Source organism: Cryptomeria japonica, chromosome 2 (genome assembly GCF_030272615.1).
Source record: "Cryptomeria japonica chromosome 2, Sugi_1.0, whole genome shotgun sequence".
Classification (NCBI taxonomy): Eukaryota; Viridiplantae; Streptophyta; class Pinopsida; order Cupressales; family Cupressaceae; genus Cryptomeria; species Cryptomeria japonica.
Genome location: NC_081406.1, coordinates 628,137,676 through 628,150,455, shown reverse-complemented (window position 1 = coordinate 628,150,455; position 12,780 = coordinate 628,137,676). Strand labels below are relative to the sequence as shown.

At 37.8% G+C, this 12,780-nt stretch overlaps 1 protein-coding gene across 1 annotated transcript in view; it reads left to right on the top strand.

The window, feature by feature from the left end:
- Window positions 1-12,780, top strand: part of LOC131078659 (glycerol-3-phosphate acyltransferase ATS12, chloroplastic) — a 92,713-nt gene that overhangs the window by 23,038 nt on the left and 56,895 nt on the right. The window contains exon 2 of the mRNA XM_058016404.2: window positions 7,125-7,222. Within this exon, the coding sequence (XP_057872387.2) occupies window positions 7,125-7,222 (98 nt within the window). The remainder of the gene's footprint in view (window positions 1-7,124; window positions 7,223-12,780) is intronic.

Sequence of the window (12,780 nt, the reverse complement as noted above, 5' to 3'; positions counted from 1 at the left end):
TCAATTAAAACTTGAGAAGTAGAAACCATGCAAAATGTTGAAACAACACACAAAGATCTACCATTATCTTCAATGAAAATTATGTATTTATTTCGACATAGTCTTGGCAACAATTTCTGATCTCCTCCTCCTCCTCCTACTTGCTAAAGAACTATTCCTCTCAACTAAATACCTTTACAAATGAAAAGGCCAAGCCTCATATAGACCCCATTACAAATGAAGGGCCCAAATTGATTCCAAATCAACAGCCAAGATAATTCTATGAAACCCTAAAGTGAGGTAGCTACAACTACCACCTCATACATTTAATGCTATCCAAAAAAAAAATTAGAAGCTCTTGAATACATATCCTTTTGAGAAAGGACCAATGAGAAATTAATATAGCCTTAGTGGCACAAATTACAAGGAATAGATGATAACACTTCATTCAATGCATCCACATGTCCACTTGTCTTCTTTGTAGGATGCGTTGGGTTCAATGAATTTGGACATGCTGACTTGTCATTATTTGATTTGTTGGTAATGAGTGGGTGCCACAACAACTTTACACGCCTTGTAACTTTCGTCCTTCATCACAAAGAAGTCCTTGCATCTCTAGCAATATCTCTTGATACTCAACATTATTCGGTCTTTTGATTGATTGTAATGGTTTACATTCCCAAATTGCATCATCTCCTTGAACGTTCTTTTCCATCTTCATAGTAATCCTTCTTCATTTTTGGAATTCTTCTCGTTGGATGTCATCTCGTCTTTGTCATAGTTGAGCAATTCCCCATATTGTAATGCTCTTCATGATGTAATGTCTTGTGTTTGTGCATCTTGATGTCGTCTTGCATTGATCTTGTTGAGTACTTCACTGTGATTTTGGATTTCCAAGGGAAATCCAAGGTGGTTGTAGAATCCTTCATCAGAAAGTAATGTTCTTCTTTGTGCTCGTCTTGGATTCCATACGCTCCCTTGCATCAATCCTTGCAATCATTCCTTTGATTCTTGATCTTCTTCACGTCGTTGTTGAAATTTGCCTTCATCATTCACCATACTTTAATCCTGAAAAGATAGAGCACACTTTGAATCTTGATTGTAAATGAAACCCATAGTTAGTGAAATGCAAGAAATTGATGAAAAGACAATGAAAGTTGAACATCTTGCATTCCAAATTCACCTTGAGGATCTTAAAGAAATTCCATAAATGTGCTAAAATAGATAGTTACAAAGAATTACCAAAACGATTTGTAGGTGTAACATCCTAAATTTCACCTCACAGAGGCCTCCGCTTTAGTCAAATTGAAGACAATGATCGATCTTCCATTCCATCAGCTTCCTTGCCATCTTTCACACACCTCTTCTTGACCATTCAATCCGGATTGTGCATGGACGTGTGCGCATTGCGAAGACATCTGTGCGCCACAAAATAAATTATGTCGATGTAGGAAATAATTAAATTACTTTCTTGAGTCATAAACTTTAGAGAGATATTATGTCAATGTTGCTATAAATATAATCACTCTCATACATCTTACATCACTTGATATTTACTTATATGTGTCAACTTGTAAATCAAATGTACCAATTTTAAAATAAAACATGGCAGCAAAGAAAGAAAGGATTAATATCAAGTGGACAAATTTCTTGTGGAAATGTGAACAGAATAGACTTGTGATGTCCCCTTCTTAGATTACTATTACTGATAGGTTTGCCTGGCAGAAATTATAAGGAGACAGGTCAGAAGCTAGGACATACAATTGGGAATTAGGTTTACGGAACAACTGAATTTTATTATTCATCATAAAATACTATATTTGTATTAATTAACACAGCGGAAGTCATACGAAAGTATCCTCAAAATACATCGATTACAAATACAAGAAACAGAAATAATATCGAACAATTGCCATTCCAGAATTAGTTAAACATCAGTTCATTATTCATACTCAATTCACTTTAACGCATTGAGAATTGAGTGGGGTAATCACATAGATTCAGTTCTCCTAATTATTCTCCCAAACAGATTTATACTTTATCTTATAAATGACCTGCATCTTTCCAAAGGACAATGGATGGTAATGGTGGTTCATCATGCCAGACCCAAACCCAGGAGCGCTCACTTGCCCTCCTGGCCTACTGGTTCATCTTCACACAGTAGGTGGGCTATTTAGGTGGGCAATCGACCCCACTACAGACCCCCCTTCTCTCAGAGAGTAGTCATATGATGATAAGTTATTACATATGATGTTATTGTGTTCTTGGTTCAGACTTTATCATTACCTTATTTATTATACTTGTGTAAGTTATAAAAGATGCTTATTTTCAGTCTTTTAATCAGAATTATAAGATCTGTTAGAATCGCTTAAAGTTCATCGTGATGGAGTATATTTTATACAGTTTGGAAATTGGTTTAAACATCGACAGAAATATAATTCTAAAGGCGTATTTGTAGAGCGACGATTTTAACGTACTGTTGGTGTCTGTTTTATCATCTACCAAACATTAGAATGGGATACCCGAAGGTATTCTATCCTCTCCCGAAAAATCACTACTGATTCCAAGGTCTATATGTGCGAACAAGCGACTTTAGTGGAATAGCTTCTTGGGTAGTGTATGTTGAAAATCTCAAGGGAGACTTACGTTTAACAACTGTTTTGAACTACTGGACTTAGATGGATATAGCAATTTTAGGCTCTTCTTTTTTTGGATTTTCTGGGATTTAGACTTTCAAAAGAAAAGGAAAAAGGGATAGGGTTTGAGAAGGCTAATCTAATCCTACGAATTCTGGAGACGGTATCAACTGGGTGCTCTCGAGAAACCAAACCTTGCTTCGCCACACTAGGGACAACCACACAAAGTCGGTGCGATCTTCGATGGGTTGTGCTTATGATCGAGATGTTGGGATGCACAGAGGACGGGCTCAGACTAACTTTGCACGGTAAGATGGAAATCATCCATTTACCAAAAGTATGAGCGGAGATGCACCATCAATTGACACTTATCAAATCCTTCATTCAAATTAACAACAATGAAAGCAAATCTAAATTAACTCTAACTAAGTGTTGAGGAAATTGAAACCATGCAAATCATTCAAACAATAGGGATTACAAAGCAGCGCACATGCAATATATTATCTAGAAATGACCTTAAGCAACAATACATCAAAAACCTCACACTCTCCAAATGAGAGGAGGCAACCTTATATAGTTTTTCAAAATAAATGAATGGCCGAGATCAAACAACGATCATGGGCCAAGATTGAAAGTCCTAAACCCTAATTAGGGTTTCCCAAAATACTGTCAACTTAAATGAATAAGAGAGTGACACGTGGCGCAGCTGCTAATTTCATTGAGGTGAGTGTCCACTTTCTTCTTATAGAGATTCAATGTATCTGGACACAATGAGCTTGACCTCCTCCATGGTGACACTTGGCAAACTGCTAATCTGGAAGTCGATGATCTCCACATCATCGGTACAGGTGGCGAGGATGCCTTCCCACTCAACTGCTTGGGTAAGGAAGTTCTCATCGATGAAGAGGAAGTTTGCAATCTTTGAAAGATCGCCTTTGTCAATCATCCTTGAATCCTTGAAGAAGCTTGCTTGAATCCTGGCTCTCAGGTTCTCCACTTGTAAATGTTTTTCCCTTATGCTTTCTTTCTTCTAGATCTTTGACGCCACACGGAATACCTTGCCCAGGATCTCTCTAACACTTTCCTCTGTCTCAAAGCACTTGGTCTCGGATTTCTTCAGAACTTCAATCCGAGTGACCAAGGCATAATACCATGTGCTGAAGTCGTACTTGTCTCCTGTCTGTATGATACCTGCATCCACTAAGCTTCTCTTTGACATGCCTCGGATAACCTTCAGATGTGGGAGTATTTCATTCTGAATTTCATCCACCTCTTCCCAATTGGTGGCTAGATCGTGGATACGATTGATCAGTAAAGAAGCTAACTCATGTGCTCATACTAAATTCTCTACTAGTGTGTCAGCACGCACCGAAGCGTCTGAAATTCACTCCTTTGCTTGAGTGCACGAGCCCTTCATATCATCATAGTCCTTCATTGATCCTTGCTGAAGAGGCTGTGGCGGAGTAACCGGGACCTCACGGTTGAGTGGGCTGGTAAGATGGAGAACGTACTTTCTCCACTGCTGGTTCTCTTCTTCAACCTCTTCCTCTTTTCTTTTTCATAAGCTAGACTCATCTTTAGAGTGTTGTAAGAGTCGTCAAAATATTGGACCTCTTGGTCCTGGGTGGGCTTACCTAGCTCTATGGTGGTAATCTTGTAATCATCCGTGGTGACATTGACTCTAGTCTTCCCTTCTTTGGGCACTGCTATCTGGACTGTCCTGAATCCTGCATTGTCTCTCTGAATTAGGGAAAACTTTCTGGCGGGCTTGGGTGGTTTAGTTATAGTGGGCTCATTCACCTTCTCCAGAAATGCTGCAGTGACCTCTTCGGAGCGGGCCTCCTTGGGAACCTTGGCCATTATTCTTTCTCTCAGCCAATCCGGAATGGTTGATTGCTCTATAGTGTTCCGGTCAAACTCATCTGCCTCTCCCCTTAGTCTTCCTAACCTATGGCAGACTTCTAGATGACCTCTCATCAAGACTTGGAGGCCTAGGGCGGACTTTAGAGGGCCTCCTTCATGGGCGGACTTCTAGCAAGGCTCCTCAAGACTTCCCAACATGTATGGCGGACTTTGGAAAGTGTTCCCACATGTCCTAGGCGGAGTTTGATGGCATCTCCCCATGGCGGACTTTAGCGAGGTATTCCCACATGACTTCACACACACCCAAGGCGGAGTTTAGAACGCATTCTTCCATTGGGCGGACTTTAAACTTTACCCTTAGGCGCCCCACACACATGGCGGACTTTTGATTGCACCCCTTGGGTGAACTTTGGTGAGTCCTCTAGCTTGGGGCGGACTTTAGACAAGGCTCCTACATGGCCTAGGCGGACTTTGAAGACCACTCCCAAGGCTTCTCCAAGACAATGGCGGACTTCTGGAGGGTCTTCTCTTCATGGCTTCCCGCATCATGGCAGAGTTTGAACCTGCAACGATACCTTAAAACCTTTGTTAGCCAGACTTAGAAGAATTTTTAGAAAAATTTCAAAATTTCACAGCTTAATCAAATTTAACCGGATTAACTTGAAATTTGAAATCCATGCCTAGGTGGATCATCTGAAGCAGTATGATCCCTAAAATCTAGGGATTTAGCTTTTTAGGTCAAAACTTGGAATTTTTGAGTCCTGGTTGAAGCTGGTCAGTGGTGTAAGTGTAAACCCTAGGTTCGCATCCTGAAAAAAGCAACAAGCCTAAAATCTAGGGATTTAGCTTTTTAGGTCAAAACTTGGAATTTTTGAGTCCTGGTCAAAGCTGGTCAGTGGTGTAAGTGTAAACCCTAGGTTCGCATCCCGAAAAAGCAAAAAGCCTAAAATCTAGGGATTTAGCTTTTTAGGTCAAAACTTGGAATTTTTGAGTCCTGGTCGAAGCTGGTCAGTGGTGTAAGTGTAAACCCTAGGTTCACATCCCGAAAAAGAAAAAAACAGGGATCCCTAAAATCTAGGAAAAACTTTCTAAAAATAGCCACACCGGGGATCGCTCTGAAAATGCCAAAAACCAAACTTCCAAAAAAAAATAGGAAAAAGCAAAAAAGAAAACTTTTTAAAAATAGAAAGTTGTCCAAATTTGTCCAAATCAATTGCGATCTTCGTCTTTTGGCCTTTCTAAGCACTCTGGTGGTGTTCGTATTTCGGAATCACACAATTTGCAAAAACTAACTTTCAATTGTCAAGGCCTGAAATGCTCAAAACTGGACAAGGCTTGGTGAAACTGTAGCGGAAGGTCATAGGACACTAACAAAACCCTAGAAAGCAAGAAAAGAGAGGGTCCCCATTTGCAATGGGGCGATGTGTGAAAAAGGTCACAATACATACCAATAATTTTATATCCTTTAGAATCTGAGTATGATGGCATACCTGGCAGTCGGTCTCCTGGCTGTAGTTGATTCCCTTTCCATATATTCCCCCCCCCGTAATCCCTTGGCCCCCTTTGATGTGTTTGTCTTATAGTATGTGGTGGGTCAAACTGAGGGTCACTTCTCTTTTTAGAAGAGACGTGATCACTTTATAGTTTGCTGCCCTTTTTTTTATTTGTTTGGGTCGTGTCTCTCTTCAGACGCATACCCAGTGCATTTATTTAATATTATAATTATTACACATTCCATGCAATATTTACATTAATAATTATAGGTATGTCAAGTATATTAATTTAAATTCAACAATAATTGTTAATGATCAATGCAATACTTATGATTTCATATTAATTAATCTAACATAACAAGGTTTGAACTGTTTTCTGAGCAGCGACATAAGTATTAAATGAATATCAGAAATTAAATACATACATACAACATATTATGTACAATTAGCATAGGGACATGACAAGACTCATGGAGATGGTTGGAATAGTGTAGCAAAAAACTCTTATGTTGATCAAGTCCCTAATTCAAAAGTCTTTGGCCTCCTTTGTGAGGAAAGGGTCATTTATTTGTTGGATCGTAACATTGTGGGAGAGAGTTTCCCTTTCTCAATGGAGGATAGTGAGGAGGAGGTCCTTTAGTCTGTTTCCAAATATTGTCCAATACTTTCTCAAGCATGCCATTCCTTGGGATGTGACACTTTTGTTGAAGGTACACTAGATTATTTAATGATACATAGTAACATCAAAGCATTTTATGTTTATATTTGATTCATGAAAGGATGATAAACATTAATCAAGAGAGATAATATTAGAAAACAAGTTACCTTTGCAAGGCAAACTTGTGCATACTATTAGTATGTGCATTAAGAAATGGAGAATGTTTCTTTGAATATGTTATGCCTGGGCCTGCAAAACTAAGAGTCACAAAATGTCATACTGCGTATTGACATTTTCTTTTTGCATTATTGTATCGATATCTTTTCTATGGCTGTTTTCTTGCATTTTCTTCTTTTCATTTAACTGTTGGCACGTTTTTTTCCTTAACTACAAACTAGTAATATATTTTATATAGAATTACAAGAATAAAATTAGGATCATTCATATGTATTAGTATTTTTGTCAGCTTCAATAGTGATCAAAAGGTTGTTGCAGAGCTCTTCTTGAGCATGAAGAAGAAAATTGAAGCCAAACGATTACCTGCTAGTGCTGCAGCTGCAATGGAGGACGTATATCGAAATTATCAGAATGCAGTAAGTTGGAGAATCTTTGGTAGGCTTCAAATCTTTGTTTTACCCTTTCTTTTCCTGCTTATTTCACTTACTCACATTTGCATGACATTTCCAAACTTCTTCGATTCTCTTTTTTTCTCTGTTTCTACATCATCTGATTGTACCAAGTATGAATGTTATACTTTACCTACGTACTGTGAATTTAACAAGTATACATTTTTGCATAAATCACTATTGGAATTTCCTGGTCAACCTTCTCACTTTTTGTTGATTTTGTGTTGCTGAGATTTTGAAGGTGCTTACCAGCAAATTACTTTGATATAAATGGTATACACATATTGGAAATAATTTCCTGTCTATAATTAGATCTACCCTATATTTTCACTAGAGATTTTGGATGCTTATAGAGATCGTCCATAATGGATGAATGCAGTTAATGAAGTACTAGTTTCAAATGCTGAACAATTCAAAGGGATCTACAGTGCTATTCTGAACAAAAAAAAGAGGAAAGACTTAGTGCTTCATATTGCAAAGCTCAGAGTGCTTTTTTCTATTTCAAAACCAATTTTATTTCTCTTTTTAAAAAATAATTGAATATTTTAGCTACATTGCAGAATGCCTCTGTCAGTTTCAATCTATTTTGTTTGACATTTAAATCTTTTTTTTTTTGATTGAAAAATAAGGGGTGCACCGGATTCGCTCATACAAAATAAAAAAGCTAAAACATGAACAGTCCACGAGAGCAGTTTCAAGTTGTCAAGGCAAGTAAAGCTATAGAAAAGGAATTAATTTCCTTGATAATTTACAGTATATTTTAGGTCATCAGAATAAAATCTTACTTTTACTGTTTTGGTTTGTGTCCATGCTCTGTTATTTTTACGGATCTCCATGGTCTGTACCAAACCTCCATGTGAAGAACAAACTGAGAATAAGCCACAGCTGAAACTGATGATTCCAACTCTGTATCTGTTAGTTGGGATTTGTTTGAAAAACTCCAGGGCTTTATCAACAATCTCTGTTATACAAAACTAAGCAATGTTAGCAGTACACAAGTAACACTGTATTCAGGCAGTTGACTACCAAGGCTAGTTCAAATTCAGCAATGATTGGTGTCCATTAAACTGCAACTTGCTGAGGTATTTGCCAAACAGTACATGCCTTGTCTTTTCATTTGTACTTTGCAACAGGCCAATCCTAATCATTCCAAATAGCAATCCTGCTATTGATTAATTTGGCGCATCTCCTAGACTATTTCAAAGCTCTAAGGATGGCACATGGTAGGAAGTTGAGAGATGTCATATTTTAGAGTTCCTAGTTTGGCACACCGCTAGGGAGAGAACAAAAATGCTGTTTTATTTTTTGCCCTAGCCATCCTGGAAATGCTAAGTTTAATAAAACACCCAAAATAATAATAAATTATTTGATGTTTTTTTTGTAGGCTCCACACCACACTTAGCCCTAAATGAACAAAATGAAGCCTCCCTCTTGTTCTAATTCGTTTTTGCAAACTAAACGAATTTGCAGCAAAGTTAAATAAAAAAATTTCATTTTGAGTATGGTTTGAAGTTGCAGTTGGAGAAATCAAAACTAGAGAAGCATTAGTGAGCAGTCAGATAGAAAAAGAAGCAGAAGAGGTAACTGATTCTTTAATTGTTTTCAAAGTTTAAAATTATTTTTCTTTTCTTTTCTATTTTCAGTTTGTATTTGCATGATTTTATCACAAAGCAACATAGGCAATAACAGTGAGAGTAATGAACATAAAATGGAGAAACAAATGTTAGAGTTTCAGTCTCAGCTAGGGGTTCATTAGGGTGTGAGAGTGCTGTGAGTGAAGGACAATGGCCATAAAACCCATTTGGGTGCCCTTCTACCATCTTAAGATCTTATGCAAAGGGCCCTTTTGATTCCAAAAATCCTCGTCTTCAGCTTGTGTCAGGCCTGGACAAAGACAGATGAAAATTTGGGGGGTGGTAGAGTGTGGTTGTCATATTTGTAAGACATTTTACAGTAAGCTCACAAGGGTATATTTTTATCCCTTATGCTTTTAGGACATGGTGGTAAGCTAAGTCACAGAATACGGCGATTTTCATGGATGAGGTTCGAATTTAATCGAATTTCAAACATTTATAAAAAAATCATTCAAATTCGACCATTAATTCGTACGGACGAGGACATCATTTTTTTTTACTGAAGGAAAAATCTGAAAAGCATTTTTTTAGGGTTTCTGAGTCTACGGCTGGTCTGCGGCAGCGATTTCTGGGTCTACGGCGGGTTCTCTGTGTCTGTGGCGGGTTATCTCTGTGTTTGCTGTCGCTGTCATGCATACCTCCTCAATCGTTGCCAACAGCCATGTTCAGGAAGGCTTCTTCAATTATTAATGTTTTGGTTTGCCCGACGGTATTCATATAATCTGTATTCAATATTCATCTAATGTTTTGGTTTGCCCCAATTTTTAATGTTTAATGTTTTGTTTAATGTTTTGGTATTCATATAATCTGTATTCAGTATTCATATAATCCGTATTCAGTATTGCCCGACAATATAATGACTTCAAATCTATAATGTTAAGCAATTATATAATGTTAAGCAATGTTAAGCAATTACATAATGACAATATAATGTTTTGTTTAATGCATTTATAATGTTAAGCAATTATATAATGACAATATAATGTTTTGTTTAATGATTTCACATGTTTCTTATGGTATATATTTTATAAATGTGCCATCTTTTTATAATGACTTCAAATCTATTTAGCAATGTTAAGCAATTTTGATAGTTTATAAGAAGTATACATATATTTAAAAATAAACAAAATTATATAAGGCGAATTTTATCCAATTTTTTTTTCCAATTTTTCCCTTGTCGAATTTCATCTGAATTTCATGGCTGTCGAATTTGAATTCGAATTCGAACCTTGTGACTTAGGTGGTAAGGCATCTTTAGATTTAAAGGAGGATAAGAAGGTAGAGAGGTTAATAGATTGCATGTGGAGGTGGAAGCAAGGTTTAAGGGTGTGTCAATGTTAGTACAATTTGCACAATTAGCTATGCCTATGCTATCCAAGGTTGCTAGTGGTAATGGTGATATTTCCAGAAGAGAAAGAGAACAAGTGCTAGTGAGAGGTCGGGATAGTTGCAAATATGTTTAATATGCAAGTACATGATGTGGCAGAATCTTCCATTGCCAAAGTTTCCTATGCCATGTCATCCCTTTTCATGTGACATTTTCTCTTTACATCAAACAAATGCTCAAAGATGTAGAGTATTTATTGCACTCATTAAACCCCGGGAGAACATAAATTATGCATTACTCTCCTTGACAAAGAATATTCTAAGGTGAGTTTGGTGTTGGAGGACATGAGGCAGACTTGGATTAGAATGGGCTGCTCTATTGTCATGAATGGGTGGATTGATATTAGACATCGGCCACTCATCAATATCATAGTTATTCATAGTTGACTCTCATTTTCTTAGAGCTATTGATCGTCTAGGGAAGCACAAAGATCTCCACTTCCAATTTGACATTTTGAGACAGGCCATAGAAGAGGTTGGGGCCTCAAATGTTGTACAGGTCACTAATTCAACACATGTCTGCAAATTAGCTGGCATGATGGTGAAGGGTGCTTACAAGCACATATTTTGGATCCCATGTCTTCATGCATCGAGAGACTTAGGGAAGATAGATTGGATGCAGCAAGTGATGGTACAGATATTCAGATGTTTATTTGCAACCATCACGTCACTTGCTCTCTTCAAGACTTCTTTAAAGCAAGAATTCCTCAAACCTTTGGTTTAAATTTCTTTACACATTTTATTTGGAATTTCTTTAATTGTTTGACAAAATTACTTCATTGTCATACTGCTGCTTTATGGGCTTTGCAAGTTTTTATGAGCATAGAAAATTTAGCGTGACATAATTAACTTATGAGTTATGATAATATAATATATTCTCTCATTCATAAATTTAATGGTATATTTGATTATTGATAGACATACATCTTTAGCATGAAATAACAGAAATTAGGAATAAATAATTTTTTGATTTTAATCAATAGCTATAATTCCAAATTATGAAGGTTTTAATGACCCCAACTTGATCTGGTTGACTGGAACTATGAATTTCAGACTTGATGTATGCATAGGGATCATCAAATTTAGTAGAAAGCTCTTTTTTTAATCACCATGCAGACTGTCCCCTTCATATTAGACTGCTGTAGGTGAATGAAACCCTCTATACACGGAATACACTCCCATAGATAACAACAATTCATACTTGAGTTTATAATGGACTTGTTCTTGATGGTATGACCTTTCTAGCATATGAAATAGCTCAACCTATTTTGATGTAGCAGATTGATGTTGGTTGCTGGGTTTTGCACTCTCCAAGCACTCTTCAAAGTAGGGTGAATCTCTCAAATCCTTCACCATGGGCGGCTGGTATACTTTCAACCTCCAATAAATATCTTTCAAACGAACACGTATCGCTAAGGGGCGACTAGCAATATTTCCAGCTATGGCAGCTGTCACTGCTTTACATTTTATAATAATATTTGGAACAAAGCTCCGGGGGTCTTTATGTAAGGCAGCGACCAGCGTTCAAGTAGCATAAAAGTCCAAATGAGAACACAAAAGAAACAAGCTGAGTCTAGATATATTTAAACGCGAAGTGAGTACAAAATCGCATCCATATGAGGAATGCTGATGGCTGGAAGCAAAATAGTAAATAGTTTTTGTAAAACTAAAAGTAAATACATCATTACAATCACATCTTCCTCTTCCCAGCTCTATTAAAAACTAGGGGAGAGATAGAACTAGAGGGTCTAGTCCTAGTGGTCTGCTGTGGGCGTGACTGTACCTCCTCACTTGGTATGTCTGGCTCAGGCTGTGGCTCGCCCTCCATCTTAGATGTAGCTCTGCCGCTAGCTGCTCCTAGCACTGGCAATGACTCCTCATCCTCCTCATCCTCCTCATCCTCCTCAATGTCATCCAATGTGAAACCAAATCCACCCCCTTCCTCCTCGATAGCCTGCCTCTCCAAATCATTGATGTCATCCTCTGTAAACAATGGAGGCTACTCCTGTGATGTCCAATCACTGTAAGGATCTATATCATTCAAATCAATTGGACCAACTGGTGCTTCCTGTTACCTTCCTTATGCGCAACCGAAGATTATATTGCACAAAGAAAAGGTCATTGAGGCGTTTTTGAGCTAACTTGCTCCTCTTCTTTGTGTGGATGGTGTCAAACAAGCTCCAACTGTGCTCACAATTGGGTGAACTACAAGGTTAACATAAGATTCTGAGAGCAAATTTTTTGAGATTTGGGGTATTTCCACCCCAACTTTGCCACCAAGCATTTGCAAAATAAAATTAGGTTGAGGGTAGCACCCCTCGCAGGGGTCTGAGGGTGAGAAAGAGAGGGGTAGAGAGATAGGTCTAGATCTTGGGGGAGAGAGAAGAGAGTGAGATAGAGAGTGGCAGGGGGATAGAGGAAGAGTGATAGGGAGATAGATAGGTCTAAAATTCGGGGCAGATAAAGTGAGTGAGATCAAGAGAGTGAGAGAATGTTGATAGGAGC